Genomic DNA, 27,753 nt, shown 5'->3' on the forward strand with positions numbered 1-27,753 from the left:
CAGATTAGCCGCCACAGCAGCTAAAACGCCTACCTGTGCACCATCATTTGTTGCAGGTCGTGGTAGACGTTTCACATGTGGCTGAACACTTCCAGTTTCTTTGTTGTCGTCGTCTTCAGTCCTGAGACTAGTTTGATGCAGCTCTCCAAGCTTCTCTATCCTGTGCAAGCTTCTTCATCTCCCAGTACCTTCTGCAGCCTACATCCTTTTGAATCAGCTCAGTGTACTAATCTCTCGGTCTCCCTCTACGATTTTTAGCCCCCCCCCCCCCCACGCTGCCCCCCAATGCTAAATTTGTGATCCCTTGATGCCTCAGAACATGTCCTGCCAACCGATCCCTTCTTCTAGTCAAGTTGTGCCACAAACTCCTCTTCTCCCCAATTTTATTCAATACCTCATCATTAGTTACGTCATCTACCCATCTAATCTTCAGCATTCTTCTGTAACACCACATTCCGAAAACTTCTATTCTCTTCTTGTCTAAACTATTTATCGTCCACGCTTCACTTCCATACGTGGCTACACTCCATACAAATACTTTCAGAAACGACTTTCCAACACTTAAATCAATACTCGATGTTAACAAATTTCTCTTCTCCCGAAACGCTTTCCTTGCCATTGCCAGTCTACATTTTATATCCTCTCTACTTCGACCATGATCAGCTAGTTTGCTACCCAAATAGCAAAACTCTTTTACTACTTTAAGTGTCTCATTACCTAATCTAATTCCGTCAGCATCACCCGACTTAATTCGACTACATTCCATTATCCTTGTTTTGCTTTTGTTGATGTTCATCTTATACCCTCCTTTCAAGACACTGTCCATTCCGTTCAACTGCTCTTCCAAGTCCTTTGCTGTCTCTGACAGAATTACAACGTCATCGGGGAACCTCAAAGTTTTTATTTCTTGTCCATTGATTTTAATAACTACTCCGAATTTTTCTTTTGTTTCCTTTACTGCTTGTTCAATATACAGATTGAACTACATTGGCGAGAGGCTACAACCCTGTCTCACTCCCCTTCCCAACCACTGCTTCCCTTTCATGTCCCTCGACTCTTACAACTGCCATCTGGTTTCTGTACAAATTGTAAATAGCCTTTCGCTCCCTGTATTTTACCCCTGCCACCTTCGGTATTCCACTCAACATTGTCAAAAGCTTTCTCTATGTCTACAACTGCTTGAAATGTAGGTTTGCCTTTTCTTCATCTAGCTTCTAAAATAAGTCGTAGGATCAGTATTGCCTCACGTGTTCCCATATTTCTACGGAATCCAAATTGATCTTACCGAGGTTCTTCTTCGACCAGTTTTTCCATTCGTCTGTAAAGAACTCTGGTTAGTATTTTGCAGCCGTGACTTATTAAACTGATAGTTCGGTAATTTTCACATCTGTCAACGCCTGCTTTCTTTGGGATTGGAATTATTATATATTTCTTGAAGTCTGAGGGTATTTCGCCTGTCACATACATTTTTCTCACGAGATGGTAGAGTTTTGTCAGGACAGGCTCTCCCAACGCCGTCAGTAGTTCTAATGGAATGTTGTCTACTCCCAGGGCCTTGTTTCGACTCAGGTCTTTCAGCGCTCTGTCAAACTCTTCACGCAGTATCGTTATCTCCCATTTCATCTTCATCTACATCCTCTTCCATTTCCATAATATTGTTCTCAAGTACATCGCCCTTGTATAGACTATATAGAGGGTCTATACAGGACCTTTCTGCTTTCCCTTTTTTGCTTAGAACTGGGTTTCCATCTGAGCTCTTGATATTCATGCAAGTGGTTCTTTTTTCTCCGAAGGTCTCTTTAATTGTGCTGTAGGCACTATCTATCTTACCCCTAGTGAGATAAGGCTCTACATCCTCACATTTGTCCTCTAGCCATGGCCATGCCTGCTTAGCCATTTTGCACTTCCTGTCGATCTCGTTTTTGCGACGTTTGCATCCCTTCTCGGCTGCTTCATTTACTGCATTTTTATATTTTCTCCCTTCACCAGTTAAGTTTACTATCTCTTCTGTTACCCAAGGATTTCTACTAGCCCTCGTCTACTTACCTACTTGATCCTCTGCTGCCTTCACTACTTCATCCCTCAAAGCTACCCATTCTTCTTCTACTGTGTTTCTTTTCCCCATTCTTGTCAATTGTTCCCTTATGCTCTCCCTGAAGCTCTGTACAACCTCTCGTTTAGTCAGTTTAACCAGGTCCCATTTACTTAAATTCCCACCTTTTTTTCAGTTTCTTCAGTTTTAATCTACAGTTCCCTTAAATAAAGTAACTATCCGGCGATCGGTCAGTACACTTGGATGATGTCGCCCAGGATTCCGGGCAGGATACATAGCACACGCCCGTTGGGCATTTTAGTCACAATAGCCATAGATCAACACGATATCGGCCGTTTCCGCAATTGGTAAACGGTCCATTTTAACATGAAGCAAATACTGTCCGCACTGGCGGAATGTTACGTGATACCACGTACATATACATTTGTGACTATTACAGTGCCATCTATCACAAAGCGAAAAAAGTGGTCCAACTAAAACATTCATATTTCTTTACGTACTACATGAATATGCAATAAAAATGGGGGTTCCTATTTTTTAAAAACGCAGTTGATATTTGTTTGACCTATGGCAGCGCCATCCAGCGGGCCAACCATAGCGAAATCTGGTTGCCCCCTTCGTTCTTTGTAGTTTTTTCGTTTGATGCTTATTTCTTGAGATATTTGGCCGGAGGCTATCAATGAACCACCCTGTATAAGTAATCTGTTTGCAGAAGATGACTTTCGGGATGAGTCAGGTAAGTTTGTCAAACAGGAGTTGTATACTAACATTCTTTGTTGAGCAGCTTCATGGCGCGTCTATTTCAGCGCACACTTTGCTCATTTTCTGCGTAACGAAGTACGCGTTGCGGTAATAACAGTTTTTTAATGCTTCCTCTGTCCGACACTATATTTTCTACTTTGTGGAGACGCTGTAATTAAACCCTCTCGCAAGACAGAGCATATAAATTTACATTTTAATGCTAAGGTACGACGCCTGGCTGAAAGCGCCTGAGATCGAACAGAATTTTTCGTCCTTCCTGCACCACTCATAGTTGTTACTGGGCTGTTAAGCGTGTGCGCGGTTGAATTAATTTACCCACTCTGCTCCATGGTAGATAAATTACGTGGCGAGTAGAATATTCTCGAAAGCTGGCATGAAGTGAGTATCTTGGAGACTGAGATGTAGCACTCGAGGTAAAATTAGAAACCTTCGTAAACCTTAATGAAGTCTTCCTTTTCAAATGATCCACGGACGTCGAGAGGGAGAAGGGCCTATCTGTCTTTTTGTTGTAAAGATAGGATCTCGCCGAGTGCGTAGCACAATGAATATGTGTTATGTGAGAAATATTTTCTGAGAGTCATCTTTGAAGGCAGGTTCTCGGAAGTATAAAAAGTAGCTGTTCACCTGAAGCGTGTGGAAGCACTGTATACTGGATCATTAAATCCGCCAAGAATCGCCGAAGATTTCAATGTATTCTATACAAAATAAAAAATTATCAGCGACTGTTATTTTATACATGTGCCTCCATGACGAGCTTGGACGTTTTTCCTCATCATCCTTACTTGCTTTCCTTACATTACTTTACAGCGCCATATTCTGCCTGTTTACATATCTCTGTATTTGAATACGTATGCCTATACTAATTTCTTTGGCGCTTCAATGTATTTTTGAAACAAACTGAAATACGTCTGGAATCTAGGAGCTGTTGGCCCGGTAAGGTGACAAAGCACAAGAACACAAAATGCCACCTAGAAAAGACTTTCAACTATATAGACCTTAAACTGAGGGAGAAATTTCTACAAATGTACTTTTGTAACACAAGATTGTATGTTAATGAAACATGGACTGAGGGGAAACCGCGACAAAAGACAGATGAAGCATTTGAGATATGGTGCTACAGACTAATGTTGAGAATCAGGTGGACTGATAAGGTAAGTAATGAGGAAGTTCTGCGAAGAATTGGAGAGGAAAGGAATATGTGGAAAATAATGAGAAGGAGAAGGGTCAGTATGATAGGATATCCGTTAAGACATGACTTCCGTGGTACTAGAGGGAGCTGTAGAGGGAAGAACCTCTAGAGAAGCCAGAGATCTGAATATATCGAGCAAACAATTGAGGACGTAGGTTGCAAGTGCTACTCTGAGATGAAGAGGTTGGCTCAGGAGACGAATTCGAGAAGGGCCGGATCAGACCAGTCAGAAGACGTAATATTAAAATAAAAAAAATTAAGAAAAATGAATTGTTGTTATGCAGTGTACGCTGTCTATGTCTCTAATACAATAAATATGTATTTCCGACTATTGGCTCCCTATCTCAACTTAATCTATTGTGGACCCACTATTGCTTGCTGTCTCTACATAATATGTTGTTGACCCACTATTGCCTGATTCAGTTTGACCCAAAAGGTTTGATACATCCTTTCCAAGGCTCGTGAATGGCGTCACATGTTGAGTAATCACCATGATGGTGTTTTGCTATTGTTTGGCATAGCATTATCGTCACCTGACCGGTCTCAATTTAGTCGTTTGATCCAATGTGCAATATCCACATTTCTACGGCATTTGGATGTGATTGTTATCATATGTTGGACTCCATGCGAAAGTGAGGGTAGGTATACCACCATCGACATTCCATTAGACAACGTCAAGGGAGAAACACTGTAACATGCACCAAGGCCATCGTAAAAGCAATGCTAGAACACTCTGCACTTAGTCAAGGATCAGGTAATAATTCAGGGAAATGTGGGTAAGTAGCGAATGCTAGTTACAGACCACACCGGCTAAACTACACTTGCAATGTAAAAAGTTCAATCACTGCAACTTAAGTGATCGGGCTATTGGAAAACAGTCGGGTTCGGTTGGAAGAACAATGCAGCGAATGTCAAATCTCCAGCGTCCAGCGTGACGTTGAACCTACAAGGAAGGCAAAAATATAATTCATGCGATTGAGAACTACCAGAAGAAATACGACACCATTGCAATAATTCTCCTAGCGAAAGCAAGGAAAGGATTCAAAATGTAAACAAAGACTTAAAACTTATTCACAAGTTTCAAACATTCCTCAGATCTGTAAAACGTTGCATCAGAACCGAATACAAATCACTTCATAATTAAAAATAAACGCGTTATATCAATAGCGGAAGAAACAATGTGGAAAGTGTTCATCTATACTCTGCAACTGATTGTACGCTGTGTGGCGAAAGGTTGTTGGAGTATCGCTATTATTTTCACCTTCTCTGTTTACACTGATGGATTCGGCGCACGAAGAACGGCAGGGGTTATTGGCTTTAGTGTTACCCCTAGACTCTATTTTCCCCATCATGGCAATTTCCGATATGTACAGTATCTAATCAAAAGTATCCGGACATCTATTAGTGGATATTCATATTTCACCTTTACAACGGCTGAACTCTGCTGGGGCCACTTTCAATGAAGTATCTCGTTCTCTGTGGAGGAATGGCAGCCGTTTTTCCTCAAGTGCCATAAGTAGAGAAAGTAGTGAAGCTGGACGTTGGTGTCTGTATCCAAGCAGACAGTCTAATTCATCTTAAAGTTGATCCATTACGTTTAGTACTAAAAGTTCTTTCAGGAACGATATTGCCCAGAAACCATTCAGTGAGGTATCTCATGGTCTGTCGAGGAATGGTTGCTCATTTTTCCTCGAGAACCGGAAACAGACAAGGTAGTGATGTTGGATGTTTGGGTCCGTAGCACAGTAGACATTCTGATTTATCCAAAAGTTGATCCATTACATTCAGGACTGAACTCTGGACACGGCACTTCGTTCAAGGATGACAATGCCCAAATACCATTCAATGAGGTATCTCATGGTCTGTGGAGGAATAGCTGCCCATTTTTCTTCGAGAGCCGAAAGCAGAGAAGGTAGTGATGATGGATGTTGGGGTTTATATCAAAGCAGACATTCTGATTCATCCAAAAGTTGACGAATTGTATTCAAGACGGAACTCTGGACACGGCAGTTCCTTCAGGGGTGAATTTGCCCAGATACCATTCAATGAGGTATCTCTTAGTCTGTGGAGGAATGGCTGCCCATTTTCCCTCGAGAGTCGAAACCAGAAAAGGTAGTGATGTTGGATGTTGGGGTCCGTAGCAAAGTGGACATTCTAATTCATTCAAAAGTTCATCTCTTAATTCAGGACGGAACGCTGGACACGGCAGTTCATTTCAGAGATGTTACTGCCCAGAAACCTTTCTGATTCTGTACTATGACAGGGTGCATTGTCACACTGATACACACAATCACAATGAAGTATTCATATCCTTCCACACTTAGCGTTGTTTACAGGCATCGAGTTTCCAGAGGTATCGCTCTTTACATCAGCCAAAATACAGTTTAGCACTGACTACAAAAACTTTGAATTGGGGGACTACTCAAGTACTGCACCCAATTCTTTTTAACTCCCTACACACAGACATCGTGTTAGATGGACTGCAGGCAGCACTGTTGAATTCACGAATGATATCTTCGACTGTAGTTTGTCATTAGAATCAGCACCACGTGGAACGAGATCTGCTACCCTCAATTTATGTAGATATTGAAGAGAATATTTTAGAACAAAAACACATTAGAAGAATTGAGACGTCGGTGAGCACTCTTAATGCATAAGAAGCAAGTTCCGCCTCTGACCACTATAATTAACATGGACCCGATAACGTCATATCTGAAGACGTGACGGGATGTTCTGTTTAATGTACCTCTCGACGAAATATATACCACTGTTGCACCGAAGACGCTGTTGACTCAACCAATGATCCCAGAGAATGCCCTTCAGATCACCTAATTTAAGCAACACATCCTTAAGAGGTGGATCGTCTACTTTTAGCGCCAAGTTGAAAATTCACTTATTAGTATATTCAGCATCAGCTGCTAGCAACGAGTACAACACTAACTGACGCATCTCTGACGGAAAGAAAACGTGACTACCGTGTTTAAGTAACAGCCTGTGTACTTGGAGGGGGTTCACGACTTTTACAAAGAAAGCATAAAGCTCAGTGTCCAAAAATGCTGTGTGTACCTGATATGAAGTAACACCAAACACTTCTACTAATCAGTAATTAATTTTGGGGCAACTTGGCTGCACATAACGGGTGACTTGTCAAATTAAAACAAATCGTGCCTTTATGTCGGATCACCTTGGACAATATGTTGTCGACGAACGCACTTAAATCAACACTAAAGACTGCAACGACGAATAAGCACTCACAAATTTCTCAACAAACCATGTGAAGAACGAACTGTTACGACTCGAAACGCTAAGGCGGAGCGGAAGAGCAAACACGTCCAGCATGTTGGTTATTCCATGCGTAAGTTCCCCTCGACCACGGTGACTGCACGTAATCTACTCCTCGTGAAAAGAAAATCACAGGGCAGGGGGGGAGGAGGGGGGGAGGGGGGGGAGGGGGGGGCAAAGCTTAAGTCACCATCCCTCTTTCCGGGGCCCATGAGAAATATAGGCCCTGAAACTAAGTCGTGACGTCACACTAGTCGGCTTGTCCGCCACCTTTATGAACACACGGCTCCGTCTAGGGCCCACGGAAAATCAACATGTAATTGAAAAGGTGTCCACTAATCGTTTTCACTTCGGCGTGTCCTGTCGAGAGCTTGCTCAGTCAAGAATTACGTCACGTGTTGAAGAGTACGCGACACGGCTTTCTTTCTCATGGGCCTCGCCCTGTTTCCCAGTGCCTTAACGGTTAAGGGGTACCCGAGCGGTTACCCATTCAAGTTCCGGCCATGCCCGACGATTCTTAACATCACTGACGTGACGGGACCGATGTATCCAATGAAGCAAGGCGGTGGCAAGTAATGTTAATTTACAAAAACCTTTTAAGAGTCAAAGTCTATTTGAAATGAAAATGCTACGTCTCTCGTGCAGCATGAAAATAATGGCAACTGTGGGCAGTTGTGTGAAATAGAAAGAATTTTGTATTGGAGTTCAAATGGTTCAAATGGCTCTGAGCACTATGGGACTTAACAGCTGTGGTCATCCGTCCCCTAGAACTTAGAACTACTTAAACCTAACTAACCTAAGGGCATCACACACATCCATGCCCGAGGCAGGATTCGAACCTGAAACCGTAGCAGTCGCGGTAGTGGTAGTAGTAGTAGTAGTAGTAGTAGTAGTAGTGGGATAGGGATTAAGTAGGTTTTTTTTCATCAGTGGAGCACTTTTACAAGGATGTTCTGCACCTCATAGTCTTACAATTTCAGAACAAGAGAAAAATACCTAATTAATGTGTAAATGCATTTACATACTTATGGTTTCAGCTAGCTGAGAATGGGACAGGAAGTCAGCTATGTTAGGACAGGGGCAAACATCCCAGCACTTGACTGAGGTAATTTAGTGATATCGCGGAAAACCTAAATCAGGTCAGCCACATGGAGACTGGAACATACGTCCTTCCGAATATAATGGATGTGTTTGTAAACTACTATATCCCTAATGTACTGTATTGTATTTTTCTAAACGGTGCACATATGAAATACATACTCCTCACTTATTCATAGCGACCCCAAAAATGTCGGTCTACAATTACTCGCTAAAAAAATGGCGTGCATCTCACTCGTTTACTATCTGAGTGTGAATCCTTCTTTCCTACTACTGGTACAAGAAAAACTCCTCTGTTTTTTAACAACTGAAAATCAAAAGTGCATGACAGTAGGCACAGACTCTACGCTGGGATACCGTTTCATCTTTTCTCTTTGCCTTTAAAGAAGACGGAAACGTAAAAGTGAGAAACGCGAAAGGTTTGTCACAAGCGCTGTGAGTGTCTTTTGTGCAACCGCGTCACTCCAGCTCTCCAATAGCGTGGATGTGTGGAAGGTGGCGCACCTCTGCACATTGAGAATCCAGTTAAGCAGATGCTGAAGCGCCATTTCGGAAATGCTAGAATTATCAGCCGCCTTTACCCTACTGCCTGGCCGTCCCGATCATCTGATCTTAATCCGTGTAACTTCTGGCTGTAGATCTGTCTGAAAGATGTGGTCAGCGTTCCGACCGCAAACTTAGCTGCACTGAAGGCACGCATTGCGCAACTCATTCTGAACGTGGCCTCGGAAACCCTTCGATCAGTTGTGAAATATGCTGTTTTTCGATTTCAACTTGTTGCAGGAAACGAGGGACAGCTTATTGAACATGTTTTGGGCCAGTCACACGGAAATTGATTTTGATTGATGCCTTTCATGCGGTTTTTGTCCTCAAGACAATTAAAACCCCTTATGATTTACGCTTTTTTGCGGTTGTTGGCCTCAGGACAATTAAAAACCGATTTTCCCCATCCGATGAGATATGACCTTGCCGTGGTGGATGGGCTTACGTAACTAACAGTATCACACCTGTACACCCATGCACACTGAGTAGTACAGCTTGTTTAACGTCAAACGTACACTTTAGGCATTCTTGTATGATTCATTTGTCATTTGTAGTCGACCACTATTAAATTATGACGCTTATAGCGCCATCTATTGCTACCTTTTGTAACAATTAATTTTTCTTCTGCCATACGTTTTCGACCTTCTCCGACAATATTCCATTGCAAGCTGACGTCATTCTGACCAGTGGTGTTATTTCTACAGCGCTTTGCAAGTTTAACTTTCATTATGATCACCCCGTACATTGGAATTTATTAATTAGACCTATCTTATCGATGGATTAAGTGTGGTGAGTAGAAAGGAGGAAGAAACACGAACCTGTCGCGTTTCAGTACGATGCTTCCAAGGCAACTCGTTGAGCCGTCGGCACACGAACCGTGCATCTGAACGTTAAGCGTTGAGCGTGCCGAGTTTCTGACGTCATATCGTGGAATAGCACGTTCCGGAGTCTTTCCGAATGTGCAGGGCAATACCTGGCATGTCAGATACTCTGAGCGTGCGTCTGAGCGTTGACCAATGAGAGGGCACAACGCCACCTACGTCACACGCACACCGTCTCCCTTCAGTACAGAATTGTGAGGCGCCATATTGGCATTGATTTCAAGCTTACATGTATAGATGCCGTTTCTGAGCACAAGCAAATTGAGAATCACTGGAAAACCCGTGTGATTAGTTCCAATAAAATAATGAGAAACATCATATTCGCGCCAAAAGAATTATTGTAACTTGTGTATTGTTGGAGTAGGCTATTGGAAGGCAGCCACACACTGAAGATCCACCCAAAACGCATTGTTCTTGGTACAATTTTTTATAATTAAATTTCAATTAGTAACATATCTACGATTAAGGTTTCCAGGAAACGGGAAAATAATATGATTAGATGTAGAGGTTGAGTTGTTGGTTTAGCGTTATGAGTAATGGATTGTTTAGGAGGCGGGCAGTGGTTCGCGCCCTGGGACCTCTACTGTTCCTGATCTATATAAATGACCTGGGTGACAATCTGAGCAGTTCTCTTAGACTGTTCGCAGATGATGCTGTAATTTACCGTCTAGTAAGGTCATCCGAAGACCAGTATCAGCTGCAAAGCGATTTAGAAAAGATTGCTGTATTTTGTGCCAGGTGGCAGTTGACGCTAAATAACGAAAAGTGTGAGATGATCCACATGAGTTCCAAAAGAAATCCGTTGGAATTCGATTACTCGATAAATAGTACAATTCTCAAGGCTGCCAATTCAACTAAGTACCTGGGTGTTAAAATTACGAACAACTTCAGTTGGAAGGACCACATAGATAATATTGTCGGGAAGGCGAGCCAAAGGTTGCGTTTCATTGGCAGGACACTTAGAAGATGCAACAAGTCCACTAAAGAGACAGCTTACACTACACTCGTTCGTCCTCTGTTAGAATATTGCTGCGCGGTGTGGGATCCTTACCAGGTTGGATTGACGGAGGACATCGAGAGGGAGCAAAGAAGGGCAGCTCGTTTTGTATTATCGCGTTATAGGGGAGAGAGTGTGGCAGATATGATACACGAGTTCGGATGGAAGTCATTACAGCATAGACGTTTTTCGTCGCGGCGAGACCTTTTTACGAAATTTCAGTCACCAACTTTCTCTTCCGAATGCGAAAATATTTTGTTGAGCCCAACCTACATAGTTAGGAATGATCATCAAAATAAAATAAGAGAAATCAGAGCTCGAACAGAAAGGTTTAGGTGTTCGTTTTTCCCGCTCGCTATTCGGGAGTGGAATAGTAGAGAGATAGTATGATTGTGGTTCGATGAACCCTCTGCCAAGCACTTAAATGTGAATTGCAGAGTAGTCATGTAGATGTAGATGTAGACTTAGCCAATTTCTTTTCCCTTACATTGGCCTTTTTATTAGGTTCTGAGACTTTATTATTAGTTTAATATTAGTATATACTATAATATTTGATGTTATGTAAATATAAGTTCACCTTTTATGAGCAGTGACTTTGTTCGATTGGCTTAACCTACAGGACAACTCGCGCTATTTGTATAAAGACATTTTGCTCCTTTTTCTTTTACGCTTCGTAATTCACATGTTGCAAAGATTCTGCTACTGGGTAGGAACAGTGATCAAGTAAGACTGAAGTTGGAGATTTACTAAAATGAGGGAATGATGAAATGATGTTTATCTTATGCGGAGAAGTATTCCAAATTTGTACGCACTGTTTGTAATGGAACTTTTATAAGCCTGTGTCATTGAATGGACATGGTATTTTCCTTTTCGCGGACGATGGAGGAAATGTTCGTTTTAGTAGAACTGACGTGGGAATTTTACTCGCGCCCGTTGGGTAAACAGTGTGGTTTACGAACTAGAAACATCCCTCAACTGCCGCTGGAGTGCGTTGCGATCGCGTATACCACGTTGGGGCCCACGTACCGTATGCACAAGTCGCATCATTCCTGAGCGTTCAGCAGCACGTTGAACTTGGCACGCTCAACGTTAACGTTAGACAGCACGGTCCGTGTGCCGACGGCTTTAGGGATCCCCTTCTGCCGGGTTCCATTTGGCAGAGGAAACAGTAGGGTTGTTTGGGCTAGCGCCATAGCACGTCAGCCAGCTCACCTGTGGTGTAAAATTTTGCCTCGGCAGGTGGTCCCCTGCAGCCGCGGCGGTCCACCACGCAGACCTGCACCAGGTACTGCACCGGCTTCTGGAGGTCCCCCTCCAGGCGGTGCTCCAGTCGCAGGGCGCCGCCACCAGCACCACTCCAGTTGCCCACGTCCAGCAGCAGCTCTGGCCCGAACTCGAACCAGTTGGGTAGAGGGCTCACTATCTCCGTACCCAGCCTGCGACACCATCATACCGCTACTATAATCTCACATCTAGTCGCAAACATACAGAAACATATACACTACTAGCCACTAAAAATGCTACACCACGAAGATGACGTGCTACAGAAACCGACAGGAAGAAGATGCTGTGATATGCAAATGATTAGCTATTCAGAGCATTCACACAAGGTTGGCGCGGGTGGCGACACCTACAGATTGCTTACATGAAAGTTTCCAACCGATTTCTCATACACAAACAGTAGTAGACCTGCGATGCCTGGTGAAAAGTTGTTGTGATGCCTCGTGTAAGGAGGACAAATGCGTACCATCACGTTTCCGATCGGATTGTAGCTTATAGCGATTGCGGTTTAAAGTATCGCGACTTTGCTGCTAGCGTTGGTCGAAATCCAATAACTGTTAGCAGAATATGGAATCGGTGGGTTCAGGAAGGTAATACGGAACCCCGTGCTAGATCCCAACGGCCTCATATCACTAGTAGTCGAGGTGACAGGCATCTTATCCGCATGGCTGTAACGGATCGTGCAGCCACGTCTCGATCCATGATTCAACAGATGGGGATGTTTGCAAGACAACAACCATCTGCGCGAACAGTTCGACGACGTTTGCAACAGCATGGAGCTCGGAGACCATGGCTAAAGTTACCCTTGACGCTGCATCACAGACAGGAGCGCCTGTGGGTGTACTCAACGACGAACCTGAGTGCACGAATGGCAAAACATCATTTTTTCGGATGAATCCAGGTTCTGTTTACAGCATCATGATGGTCGCATCCGTGTTTGGCTACATCGCGGTGAACGCAAACTGGAAGTGTGTATTCGTCATCGCCATACTGGCATCTCACCCGGCGTGATGGTATGGGGTGCCATTGCTTACACGTCTCGGCCACCCCTTGTTCGCATTGACGGTACTTTGAACAGTGGACGTTACATTTCAGATGTGTTACGACCCGTATCTCTACCCTTCATTCGATCCCTGCGAAACCCTACGTTTCAGCAGGATAATGCACGACCGCGTGTTTCAGGTCCTGTACGGGCCTTTCTGGATACAGAAAATGTTCGACTGCTGCCCTGCCCAGCACATTCTCCAGATCTTTCACCAATTGAAAATGTCTCCTCAATGGTGGCCGAGCAACTGGTTAGTCTCAATACGCCAGTCACTACCCTTGATGAACTGTGGTATCGTGTTGAAGCTGCATGGGCAACTGTACCTCTACACGCCATTCAAGCTCTGTTTGACTCAATGCTCAGGCGTATCGAGGCCTTTATTACGGTCAGAGGTGGTTGTTGTCGGTACTGATTTCTCAGGATCTATGCACCAAAATTGCGTGAAAATATATTCAGATGTCAGTTCTAGTATAGTATATTTGCCCAATGAATACCCGTTTATCATCTGCATTTGTTCTTGGTGTAGCAATTTTAATGGCCAGTAGTGTATATGTACTGACTGATCAAACAACGAATCTGAAATACAAGCATTGCTGCGAGAAGACGCGATCACAAAGTCGAGGCAAGAAATAAAGCATTGGAAAAACTGATAGAAAGAGGGGAGTTAGATCAAAGATGTCAAGAATCACAGTCCAGGCGCAAATAGCTCTTAGCACTATGGGAATTTACAGCTGAGGTCATCAGTCACCTAGAACTTAGAACTACTTAAATCTTGAGCAATGCTGCCTCTGTAGTCGTCCACAATTATGAAAGTGTTACCGAACAGGATGTTGTGCACGAACTGACCCGTCTATTATGTCCTATAAATACTCGATGAGATTCATGTCGGGCCATCTGGGTGGCCACGTAATTCACTCAATTTGTCTAGAATGCTATTCAAACCAACCGCGAGTTACTGTGCCCGGTGACATAACTCGTTGTTTCGGCATATGATAGTTTATTTATTTATTTACACGTCAAGTTCCGTAGGACCAAATTGAGAAACGTGTCAGCACATGAAACTACAACATAAAAGTAATAACAGATATAAATAAATATTCTTGAAAAAAATTAGTCCATAAGTTTAAGTAAAGGTTATCAGCAATACAATAAGAATCAGCTTAATTTTTCGAGGAGCTCATCGACAGAATAGAAGAAGTGGCCCATGAGGAAACTCTTCAGTTTGGATTTGAAAGGCGGGAAGTACTGCTAAGCTTTTTGAATTAGAGTGGCAGCTTATTGAAAATGGATGCAGCAGTATAACGCACACCTTTTTGCACAAGAGTTAACGAAGTCCGATTCAAATTCAAGTTTGATTTCTGCCAAGTATTAACCAAGTGAAAGGTGCTTTTTCTTAGGGATAAACTAATATTGGTAACAAGAAACAGTAATAAGGAATATACATATTGAGAGGCCAATGTCAATATACTCAGACTCTCGAACAAGGGTCGGCGAGAGGTTCGTGAACTCACACCACTTATTGCGCGAACCGCCCGTTTCAGAGCCAAAAATATTCTGTTAGAATGGGAAGAGTTGCCTAAAAATATAATACCATACGACATAAGCGAATGAAAATAAGCAACGTAGACTAATTTTCGTGTCGAACTCACTTCTGATACTGTTCGAATAGTAAAAATGGCAGTATTAAGTCTTTGAACAGGATCCTGAACGTGGGTTTTTCAAAACAGTTTACTATCAATCTGAACACCTAGAAATTTGAACTCTTCACTTTCACTAATCATATGCCCGTTCTGTGAAATTAAAACGTCAGGTTTTGTTTAATTTTGTGTTAGAAACTGTAAAAATTGAGTCTTACTGTGGTTTATCGTTAGTTTATTTTCTACAAGCCATGAACTTAGGTCATGTGCTGCACTATTCAAAACCGAGCGAATGTTGCTCACAACATGCTTTACTACCAAGCTAGTGTCATCAGAAAACAGAAATATTTTAGAGTTACCCGTAATATAAGAGGGCATATCATTTATTTAAATAAGGAACAGGAGTGGCCCCAACACTGATCCCTGGGGCACCCCCCTTCTCTCCCTCCCCCTCCCCCTTGACAGTAGCCCACTCAGACCCTACATCACTGCCGTTATCAACGTCGTGAATAATGTCTTTTTGCTGCCTGTTGCTGAAGTAAGAGGTGAACCAATTGCGAGCTACTCCCCGTATTCCGTAATGGTCCAACTTCTGGAGTAATATTTTGTGATCAACAGCATCAAATGCCTTATTAAATCAAAAAAAAGGCCAAGTGTTCAAAACCATCCAGTACCTCACAGAGAAAAGAGAATATAGCATTTTTAGTTGTTAAACGACTTCTAAAGCCGAACAGTACATTTGATAGCAAATCGTGTGATATAAAATGATGAATTATCCTTACATACACAACTTTTTCAATAACTTTTACAAACATTGATGGAATAGAAAGTCTGCAAATGTTTCGAAATAGGCGTACATAACCATTTCCATTCAACGATCGGTTCAGTTTGATCAGAGGACCCAGTCTGTTTCATGTAAACAAAGCCCACATTATTTTGAAGCTACCACCCGCCTATGTAGTACCTTTTTGACAACCTGGATCCATGGTTTGATGGGTTCTGCGCCACACTTGAACCCCACCATCAGGTGAAATCGGGGCTCATCTGACCAGGACACTGCTTTCCAGTAACCTAGAGTCCAACCGATGCGGTCACGAGCCCAGAAGAGGTGCTGCACATGATGTCGTGCTGTTAGGAAAGGTACTCGCGACGGTCACCTACTGTCATAGCTCATTAACGCCAAATTTAGTTGCACTTTCCTGACGAATAGGTTCGCCGTATTTTCCACATTGATTTCTGCGATTATTTCAAGTAGTGTTGCTTGTGTGTTAACACTGACAATTCTAGGCAAACACCGTTGCTCTTGGTCGTCAAGTGAAGGCCATCGGCCACTGCATTGACTGTGGTGAGATATAATGCCTGAAATGTGGTAATCTCGGCACACTCCTGACACTGTGCACCTCGAAATACAGAATTCGCTAACGATTTCTGAAATGGAATGTCCAATTACATCTACATCTACATACATACTCCGCAATCCACCATACGTGCGTGGCGGAGGATACCTCGTACCACAGCTGGCATCTTCTCTCCCTGTTCCACACCCAAACAGAACGAGGAAAAAATGACTGCCTATATGCCTCTGTACGAGCCCTAATCTCTCTTATCTTATCTTTGTGGTCTTTCCGCGAAATGTAAGTTGGCGGCAGTAAAATTGTACTGCAGTCACCCTCAAATGATCGTTCTCTAAATTTCCTCAGTAGCGATTCACGAAAAGAACGCCTCCTTTCCTCCAGAGACACCCACCCGAGTTCCTCAAGCATTTCCGTAACACTCGCGTGATGATGAAACCTACCAGTAACAAATCTAGCAGCCCGCCTGTGAATTGTTTCTATCTCCTCCCTCAATCCGACCTGATAGGGATCCCAAACGCTCGAGCAGTACTCAAGAATAGGTCGTACTAGTGTTTTATAAGCGGTCTCCTTTAAAGATGAACCACATCCTCCCAAAATTCTACCAATGAACCGAAGGCGACTATCCGCCTCCCCCACAACTGCCATTACATGCTTGTCCCACTTCATAGCGCTCTGCAATGTTACGCCCAAATACTTAATCAAAATGGCTCTGAGCACTATGGGACTCAACTTCTCAGGTCATCAGTCCCCTAGACTTAGAACTACTTAAACCTAAGGACATCACAAACAACCATGCCCGAGGCAGGATTCGAACCTGCGACCCTATCAGCAGTGCGGTTCCGGACTGGAGCGCCTAGAACCGCTCGGCCACCAAGGCCGACTAAATATTTAATCGACGTGACTGTGTCAAGCGCTACACTACTAATGGAGTATTCAAGCATTACGGGATTATTTTTCCTATTCATCTTCATTAATGTACATTTATCTATATTTATAGTTAGCTGCCATGCGTTACACCAATCATAAATCCCGTCCAAGGCATCTTGTATCCTCCTAGAGTCACTCAATGACGATACCCTCCCGTGCACCACAGCATCATCAGCAAACAGCCGCACATTGCTATCCACCCTATCCAAAAGTTCATTTATGAAGATAGAAAACAACAGTGGACCTACCACACTTCCCTGGAGCACTCCAGGTGATACCCTCTCACCTTCGATGAACACTCACTATCGAGGACAACGTACTGGGTTTTATTACTTAAGAAGTCTTCGAGCCACTCACATCTCACTGTACATTAATGATATTTCTTCAGTGATTCACTCCTGCAACTACCATCTTTATGCCGACGACATCCAACTGTACATAAGTGCAAGCCCCAAGAACATTGCTGGCGCAGTAGCGAGTATGAACGCAGATCTTTGCTCTGTTTCTCGATGGGCACAGAACCTAGGTCTGAAACTAAACCCCAAGAAATCCCAGGTCATACTTATATCTCATCCAAAGTTAATCAGCCGGTACTTTCGCGAAACAGTCCCTAAAATACTCCTCAATGGTACCCAACTACCATACCAAAAAACAGTAAAAGACCTTGGAATAATCTTGGATGAACACCTAAACTGGGAAGAACAAACAGTCACAGCTTGCCGGAAATCGCTCTCCTCCCTACATGCAATTCAAAAATTTAGAAAAATATTTCCAACCCATGTTAAACAAAAATTAGTCCAAACACTAGTCTTGCCTAATCTTTACTACTGCGATGTAGTTCAACACGGCACAAATAGTGAAAATTCTAGATGCCTCGAGCTAGTGATGAATGCTTGCGTTAGATACGTGTGCAATATTCGGTTGTATGATCATATCAGTCCTTCATACTCCCAGCTAGGTTGGATACGCCCACATACGGCACGCGATCTCCACACGATGTGCTTACTTCATCGATTTCTTAGCCATTGGTGACCCCAATACTTATCTTCTCACATTAAACACCTATCATCATTCCACAATCGCAACACCAGATCGGATACGTCTATCATCTTGGCTGTACCTTTACATAATACAAAATCTTTCTCCGTGTCATTCTCCATCTCAACCATACGACTATGGAACGCGCTCCCCTGTGATCTGCGTCTTATCCAGAACTACTCAACATTCAAGAGGGAACTCAAAACATACATTTTAGGGACGGTATAGCCACCATTCTTGTGCCCCTCCCATCTCTTTCTTTCTCCTCTCCACCACAGCTTCGAATTTTACCGTTCTATTTCTCTTCCTCTAACCTATCTACCTCTTATATATCTCTTTCACCCCATTCTATCGCCTTATGTCTCTGCTCGATGAGAATAACTCACAAGCTGCAAGAACATAACGAGAAAATTCCCAACTAACAATGTGACTGACATTCAGAAAAGAAAAGTATGTTTACTTTCATATACATAGTCATTATTATTATTATTATTATTATTATTATTATTATTATTATTACTATTACTATTATTATTATTATTATTACTATTATTATTGATTGTTATAATTATTTTTTATTATTATAATTATCATTGTACTACTGTTATGATATCTATTTTTTTTTCTTTAACATCAATACTGCATAATAGGCTATATGTCCTTAATGTTAAGTAGAAACTGTAACTCGTTCAATCTGAGTATGCCTGGTTAGGTGTAAGAGAGGGCCTGAAGGCCCTAATCTTGCCAGGTAAAATAAATGCATAAATAAATAAATAAATAAATAAATATTTGGCACCAACTACCATTCCGCGTTCAAAGTCTGTTCCAAATACCACTCCGCGTTCACAGTCTGTTAACACCCGTTGCGCGGCTATAATAAGGACGGACACCTTTTCATATGAATCACATTTATACAAGCGACAGCTTTGCCAATGTAGTGCCATTATATGACTTGTGTACGCGATACTACCTCTATCTGTATATGTGGTTATCGCTGTCCCATGACTTTTGTCACCTCAGTGACAAAGCGGACGTATTTACGGAGCCCAGCCCCCGAAGAACCGGTCGTGAACGCACTGAGAGCCTCAAGTATGCTTTCGACGAACGTCATTCGTGCTTCCTGTATGATTGCTATAGTTAAATCCTGCAAGAAATTTGTTGAACAATGAACTCACCAAGTCTCGAAATGACTACCCTCCAATACAAGACATGCCTAGCAGCGAGAACTTCAGATAGAAATTGGGATTTTTATGAACCTCATCAGGCAAACCTGATAAACTGGGCCCTCACTGATGAATATGACGACAGATGTGACTGTGGCAAATATCGTGATGTAAGATATCTCTTGACCGGTCCCAACGGTCCCAGTAACTATACACCGATGTTGCAGGGGGAAGAAAGGAAAGGGAAGGAACTAATGATAACAGCTGCAACGGAACTTTTATGCGGAATCAGCGGCGGCGAGTGGAAATCTGTGTCTGGCCGGGACTCGATCCAGGGTCCCTTGCTTACGAGGTAGATGATTTATCTATGCTCCATCCGGGCAGTTTTTATAGCAAATACGCCGGACTATTTCGGCATGCTCCCCGATCGACTCACATTATCTCCGAGTGTGCATACAGTGTGTTTGACGGTGCATTTACGGAGAAAATTTGATCACTGCGTAATCCAACTCTCCAGATTTTGATAATCAAGCGCAATGTGTTCCTCACTAATAATAAATGACCCACGACGGGTTTTCGCGGGTCACCTGGAAAACGTTCCGGAAAATCTATTCCTCGTTAATCTTCATTATTGACAGATACAATTATATCTTGCGTTGAAAATAACACAGAAGATTTCTTTAATCAGTTGGCTGTGGCTGTGTACATTTAGCGCCACTTTATGTGGCCCGAGCAGTTACCGTCTAGATGCGCACCGTGTAGTAGAAACATTACGTTAAGAGCTGTTGCGATCTTGTTAGCAGCAAAGCAAAAACGTATTACATTCAATGAGTACAAGTCACTTCATCCAAAACGAATAGTTCATTTCACACACTGGCCTGCTGTTAATGGGTACTTAAGTGAATGGAGTAGTCACTGGCTCTAATGTCCGGGACACCAGCCAAAGCGTATTATCCGATGCTACTATATGATGAGATTATCGTACCACTACCGTTATTAAGGCCTTTATAGAGCGCCGGCAAGAGGGGGGGGGGGGGGGGTCGGTCAATTAGCGCATTCCTGGAACACAGATAACGCCACTTTGAGGTATGCAATCATGTGCCGGGACAATGGGAACTTCGTTAATTGAAGTAACGGTGCTCGAAGTAGTCCATAATAGTTATGTGTCCGTTAGGTGAAAAGCACGAAATTTTCCTGCGGGTAGCACCGGACTTCACACTTACTCCAAAAAAATGTGAAACGCAGCAGTAATGGACGATTCGCTTCTAGGTAGGCGACTTCAATGTAACGTAGTCAATAGTACGTACGGACAAGTAGACAATAGCAGAGATTCTCATAGCTCACACTAGTTTAAGACAGGTACGCTAAGTATCAATAAGTTTCGCTTGTTTATTAAGTAAATGTAAGGTCCCTTGTAAAAGGACTCACTTTCTGTCATATTCGCTGCCTGCTATCTACCGTTTCGTGTAGCAGACGCGCTGTCGTACCGGTCAGTGTTCGTAATCATGCAATTTTGATATGGGCTGATGAGGAAAACACTTAAGACATACAGCCACTCAGTGATAAGGCGTCAGGATGTGCGTAAAGGGCGTCATCGAAGCCACCCTTTTCCTCAGGAAGTTGATTCCCACAAATTTCGCGCTCGAAAATGACAGTTGGCAGTGCGATGACCAACAAGAAGTGTGGCCGAGCGGTTCTAGGTGCTTCAGTCTGGAACCGCGCAACCGCTACGGCAGCAGGTTCGAATCGTGCTTCGGGCGTGGATGTGTGCGACGTCCTTAGGTTAGTTAGGTTTAAGTAGTTCTAAGTTCTAGGAGACTGATGACCTCAGATGTTAAGTCCCATAGTGCCCAGAGCCATTTGAACCAACAAGAAGACGTTCCTGACGACCTTTGGCACTTTTGATACCTCTTAGGTGATTCAGCCCTTGCCGCGCGAGGTAGCCGTGCGATCTATGGCGTCTTGTCACGGTTCGCGCGGCTCTCCCCGTCGGAGGTTCGAGTCCTCCCTCGGGCACGCGTGTGCGTCTTGTCCTTACCATAAGTTAGTTTAAGTTAGATTAAATAGTGCCTAAGCCTAGGGCCGATGACCTCAGCAGTTTGGTCCCATAAACCTTACCACAAATTTCCAAATTTACAATTCAACCGTTCTCAACGGACGTCACGGAGCTGATACGCTATTGAATGTGATATCATCATTTTGATGTGTAGTGCGACCGAAATATTTGCTCTGGCGTACAGGGTGGAACAACTAGCGACTGTTCAAAACCATGGGACGAAATCCTTACACTTTTTCAGAGCTTTTGTTTCATGCCCTACTGTGGCGAGATCTCAGAATGGTGCAACCATTAAGCGCGAATAAAACAGCAAAGGGCCCTTTGGCAACAGCCCTGCAACCCCTCCCCCCCTGCCAGTGTAACCTGCTCACGTATATCGAGCATTTTAAAAATTAGCTTTTTCAGAGAAAACATGCCTAATACTGCTACACTCCTGGTGGCAGGCAACTGGCCTTGGAGGTGTGTCAAGTAGTTGTCTATATGCAGGAGCCTCCGTCTGTTTCGCATGTTTACTCTGAAAGGGACATTTAAAATTCTCAGCCAAGAGCCACGAAGATTTTTACTGTACTGAGCAGTCCTACATGGACCTTTGCCATTTTATTCACACATATGTCAATGTGGCATCCCTCTGTGATCAAGCCACAGAAGGTGTGAAAGAGGAACAATAAAAAAGAGATGTACTTTTTACTGCTTCGGTTCACATTCAAAATCGTTGAATGGTTTTCAACGGTCCCTAGTGGTTCTACCTTGTAGATCAGAGAAAAAATTATGGTCATACTGCTCTCCAAATGGGTCAGATCACTTCCAATGGGGTTGCAGCCCAGTGATGTCCGCTGAGAGGGGATGGATCGCCGAGGAGGTGTCAGCAATGCCAAAGTTTGTTAAGAATGTCGCCCTTTTGCTCATCGCACTGCGAACTGTGGTTTTAGACTGTGGATTATGTGGGAAAGAGATGGCCTCATTGACGACCCTCATATCACACCGTGAGGCCTTATTGTTTCGATTCAGAGCGGCAGTGTGTCTGAAATATTTGTCTCGGCCACACATAAGAAAAGCGCGTAATCCAACGCTGGGGGTCGCGGTTCGGACCTTCGTCGCAGAGGTGACAAGAGAAAGGAAGAAATGTTAAGAGAAGCTCTGACGACCTTTCTATAGTGTGACACGTTTACGGTGGCGTTGGGTAGAATTGTGGCGAAATTTGGTGCCAATGTGGTATCATTAACATACTTTACACGCCACATAAACATCTGATTACCTGTGTCGATACTTTGCCGTTGGAAACGTCTGCGAGCCAGCGGGTGACGTCGCAAAGATCCATGCTTCTGCACCATTACAGAGGAAGTTTATAGGCAACTTTGAGCTAAATTTAAAATTTATGCTTCGGAATTAGTGCCAATTACTGGGTTTCTAAAACGTCATATTTCAATTATGTCCAGCAGTGTAGTGTAATGCCTCTACATTGCTGTTGGTGCTACCATTCTTCTTAAGTTCACACGTCCCTGAAATTATACTAGAATAAATACTTCAGATGGATTTTGATCATTTGCATTAAACATCAGAGTGTCTTCATCCTGGGAGTGTTCCAGAGGTGATCCTATATTGTGACGTTCATTCATTTTACTCAGTAACATATGGTTACTGTCGCAGCACACACATTGTAAGGCAACGGGGGATAATATGCCCATACAATAGTTTTGCTGGCAACCGAAATACCAGCAATGAAAAAATGGATGGGATGTGAAAAGCACAAAGACTAGTCAATATATTTATAGACTCATCTTTCCCTGATAAAGAGAAGGCAGCATTCGGCAGTTTCAGATGGTTTCAATTACTTGGTTACGTAATTGCATATAATTACTGTACATGACTTTGCACTTTAGTAAATAATGTAGGGTGTGCTTATAATGAGTCCTTGGATCATTGAAATAGAAGTCATGTGAAAACTAGCTCTTCCAAATAGTTCGTAATTTAAATTTAAACCACAGCAGTAGAAATATGTTGGGCTGGTGAACTTTAGTCAAAACGTTTCATAGTTTCATAAGGCGTGTTTAGAACAACTGCAAAGTAAGTCATTGTTTTATTATGAAGACATCATTCAGTTTAGATCTTTGTAGTGCGAAAACATGGAGCTATTCCTAATTATGTAAATTTCATAGCATATCATAAATTAGCTCTGAGTTTAATTTTCCGTGCTTAAGAATAAAATTATGTTATATTGTAACAAATAAGCCCTCAGACAAAAATATTAAGTCAAAATTTTGACTTAATATTTGTGACTGAGGGCTTATTTGTTACAATATAATTCTGACACGGTCACTGAAACTTAGCAGCTATGTTCAAAGTTTTTTTAATAAAATTATGTATTAAATGCAGAGTGAAAATACAGTAATGTAAAATGGACATGAAAGTATTTGTTTTGTGTTTTGATGAGCGTTCATAGTTCCGTTGCATAGTGTTTTTAATTGCGACGAATTATAAAATTATTTAGTGATAAATGTGTGTAAAATTATATAACTTATTTAGATTTAAGTATTTAAATCTTATAAAAATTGTAAACGAATTATGGCCATGCTTAGGTATTATTTTGAATGATGTCGTATCACGTGACCTGACTCAGGACGGGGGATTTGAGCGGAGAAATGGGTCTTTTGTCCGTTGTCCGCTGTGGTGGTAAGTTCGGATCGGCGAAGTGCCGCAAGTGTAAGCATAGACGCCAGTGTATGCGAATAAACTGTGAAGGAACAACGGGTCATGCAGCACAGTTGGGTGTAGCGACCGCACGATTATCATCAGAGTTGCGCGCCATGTAAAGGGTGCCAGGAACAGTCTGAAAGCTTGTAGGGTGTTGCAGGGTAGGTTGTGCTGAGAAATAATTGCTAAGAAAAGAATTCTTTAAGTTGGTCCGTTTCCCAGTTAATTGGCATTGAGGTTAGTCACTCATGTATTTGCAAGAGCAAAAAAATTCAAGCGGCCGCCGGATACAATTAGTGTCAATTGTTCTGATATAGTAGATTATAGTGCACGAGTCTGCTCAGAATTTTACTCGGGTTCGATCCTTACTGCAGTCCCAGATGCAATTTTTGTATCGCTCTCGTGTTCGATTTTGGGAAACCAAACGAAGAACGTGTCCGTCTCTAGCAGGCCACTTGAATTTGAGCACGGAACGGCTTGACTGGCTTACTTAAATGCTAATTAACTCGGAAACGACGTGAAATATCGAACTTTTTTCCTAAAAATTATTTCTCAGCAAGGATTACCCTGCAAGACCTTCAGAAGCTTTTCAGACTGTTTCTGAGCACCCTGTATAACGATCTTAAGAAATCACGACTCTGCGATCAGACTACAGAATTTTTAAATTTTTCTGTGACTGAAATTTCTACAATGTTTCTAATGTACCAGGGCCCTAAGTGTTACGTAGATGAACTATGTTATATGTGACTTGTACGCTTGTAGCTTATCTTTTTAGCTGCTTACTTGTGTTTTACGTAAAATAAAAATTATACCAAAAAAGAACATTGACGTCCCGTTTAACGTTGGATGCTCCTTTAGCAGTTTGTATTGTATGTGTTGTATTGTATATTAACCGGGGTCCCAGAAACGACGGAGAGGCTCCTTCCCCGCCACATCCGCAGTGGTCCACAACCCCACGACGACTACCACAGTCCACTTCACCCCTTCGCCGCCCCACTCCCAGCCACTCTTTCAGGATTATTGTGTGGCTCGGCCCCTAGTGCACCCCCACACCCACCCCCCAGGGAACGTCTCAGACCAGACGATCGTAACCCCCATGTTTACGTGGTAGAGTAATGGTGGTGTACACATACTTGGAGAACTTGTTTGTGCTGCAGTCGCCGACATACTGTAGCTGAGGCAGAATAAGGGGAACCAGTTCACATTCGCCGAGACAGATGGAAAACCGCCTAAAAACCATCCACAGACTGGCTGGCTCACCAGACCTCGACATGTGTCCGCCTAGTGGATTCGTGCCGGTGACCAGGCGCTCCTTTCCAGCCCCGAAAGCTGCGCGTTAGGCCATACGGCTAGCTGGAATGGCACTGGGTGGGCATTTAGTAGTTTAGTGAGCTTTAGCCAACTTACCAGTAAATTTCATAACCGCACATCAAGAACGAACAACGTATTCTCGACTGTATGCCAGAGCACCCGTCACACGTTATCTCTTCCCAGTACAAACTGAAACTATCTTTGCTAACACAGAGGAGAGAATGTATTTGCAGGACGCGTCTTGTGCTGGACGTGACTGTCATCACATTCAGTTCCAAAGCGTTCAGTCGTGTTTCTCGTAGTACATAAACGACGTAGGAGACAATCTGAGCAGCTCTCTTACATTGTTTGCCTATAATACTGCGATTTGCCGTCTTGAAAAGTCATCAGATGATCAAAAGTAGTTGCAAAATGATTCAGACACGATATTGTAGCACTGACGTTGTGCTACTCAGCCACAGGACATATGGATGCACAGTAGCAGCTAGTCCAGTCCTCTGACAAACGGAGAGTGTCCTAATAAAATTTAATCATTAACTATGATAACTGATTTAGCTTCTTTTTTAATAAGTCGATTGATACAAGTCACAGGCTAATCAGTCCAGTAATTCCCAATTGATTGCCAATTAAATCACAATTAATTGCCAATTAAATCGTGTCAAATTAATTTTCCCCAGCAATTAGGGATGTCTGTAAGCTTGTCTGAAAACATGACTCTCAGCTCAGAAAACTAGAGTCTACAACCGAACTATTCACGCTATGTGTGTGGGGGGGTTCAGATAGAGAGGTGGACTTTTCACAAAATCCGTTGGAGGACTTTTTACCAGAGGAATTCCAGCTTTCAGAACAGACATATCAGACAAAAAAATGGCTCTGAGCACTATGGGACTCAACTGCTGTGGTCATCAGTCCCTTAGAACTTAGAACTACTTAAACCTAACTAACCTAAGGACATCACACACATCCATGCCCGAGGCAGGATTCGAATCTGCGACCGTAGCAGTCGCACGGTTCCGGACTGCGCGCCTAGAACCGCGAGATCACCGCGGCCGGCGGGGGAAACCGTTATACACATCTCCATATAAGATACTTTCGGTCAAGAACCAGATAGTTGCATAGGAAATAGAGGGAATAATTTGGTGGGATGTAATCAAGAGATACGACAGTACTTTTAACAATGATTTCCTTGCAGTGAATAAGCAGAATGCAGTCCCCAAAGTGCTCCTCCAGGACATCAAACACTCTCCTATTTCGATGAAGTCGAACTCCGTCTTGCATGAACTACATCTTATCAAACCAGGGTCAGTTTGGATAATGGGGTGAAATCATCTTTCAAAACCTTCATGTACTGTTAGGTAGTCATTGTGCCATTAAGGAATATCGCACCGATTATTCCATGACTGGGCATTGCACACCACACAGTCACCCTTTGAGGGCAGAGAGACTTCTCTTTCGCGAAATGTAGATTCGCAGTGCTCCAAATGCGCCAATTTTGGTTATTGAAGAAGTCATCCAAATGAAAGTGGGCTTCGTCACTAACCATACACGTTTCCTGTTATGCCCCCCAGCGAACCGTGCAATTTTAACGTCCTGACGCACACCGTTGAGAAGTTACGACCATTTTATATCATACTGCTCAATAATCGTCACCCTCTACATTCTACAGTGTTTTCTAATTTTTATTGTGTTTTTTCTTTATTTATTGTTCTCGTTCCAACACATAAACGTTTTAAGAGCTAAGAATTTGTTTTAATGTGATCTTAATTCTAGCTACTGTGGCTCTTCCTCTGTTATTAGTTGAGGCATTAAAAATCCTCATTGATGCCTATGTACCTCCTATATTATTCTGCCCAGCCACAGAATAGCGGAGGCAAAGTAACAGCCAGTCCATCCCTCTGACAAAAGGAAAGTGTACTAATAAAATTTAATCAATACCTTTCATTAGATTTAAGTTCGGCTTTTATATTACCAGTCGGCTGATTTAAACCGCGGGCTGATCAGATCAGTAATTTACAAGTCTAATTCGTTAATTACCGATTAAATGATATAAAATTAATTTTACCCGGCAATTAGGGACCTCCGTAGGCTTACTTAGCAACATAACACACGGCTCGTCAAGAGTTTATAATTTTCTGGCGCCTGGAATAATTAATACACAATTAGTTCAATATGGCGTACTACTAGAAGGATAAAGTACCGTTAGTTCGAATTTCAGTTCTTCTTGACCGGCAGCGGACGGCCGCAACCCTGCCGTTTCTGCGGAAGTCCCGCTATTCCAGGCGTCCCAACTGTGAGGGCTCCAACACTGCGGTCATGGGCCGGAAGGAATGCGCGAGAGGCGCATTTGTTAGGTTGATCATGAACTTACGCTTCCTGTCGGCGGTGGCAGACGTTCTCGACACCCCAGTCGAAGCCGGTGCCTAATAGGTGCAAGTTCGTGACCA

The 27,753-nt window shown here is 43.0% G+C and overlaps 1 protein-coding gene across 5 annotated transcripts in view; it reads right to left on the reverse strand.

Moving 5' to 3' along the window:
* The window catches only part of LOC126353794 (uncharacterized), a 908,618-nt gene that overhangs the window by 129,490 nt on the left and 751,375 nt on the right, over positions 1–27,753 (reverse strand). For all 5 annotated transcript variants that reach the window (XM_050002888.1, XM_050002887.1, XM_050002886.1 and 2 more), the window contains exon 7: positions 12,018–12,241. In XM_050002888.1, coding sequence (XP_049858845.1) covers positions 12,018–12,241 — 224 coding nt within the window. The remainder of the gene's footprint in view (positions 1–12,017; positions 12,242–27,753) is intronic.

Source organism: Schistocerca gregaria, chromosome 3 (genome assembly GCF_023897955.1).
Source record: "Schistocerca gregaria isolate iqSchGreg1 chromosome 3, iqSchGreg1.2, whole genome shotgun sequence".
Taxonomy (NCBI): Eukaryota; Metazoa; Arthropoda; class Insecta; order Orthoptera; family Acrididae; genus Schistocerca; species Schistocerca gregaria.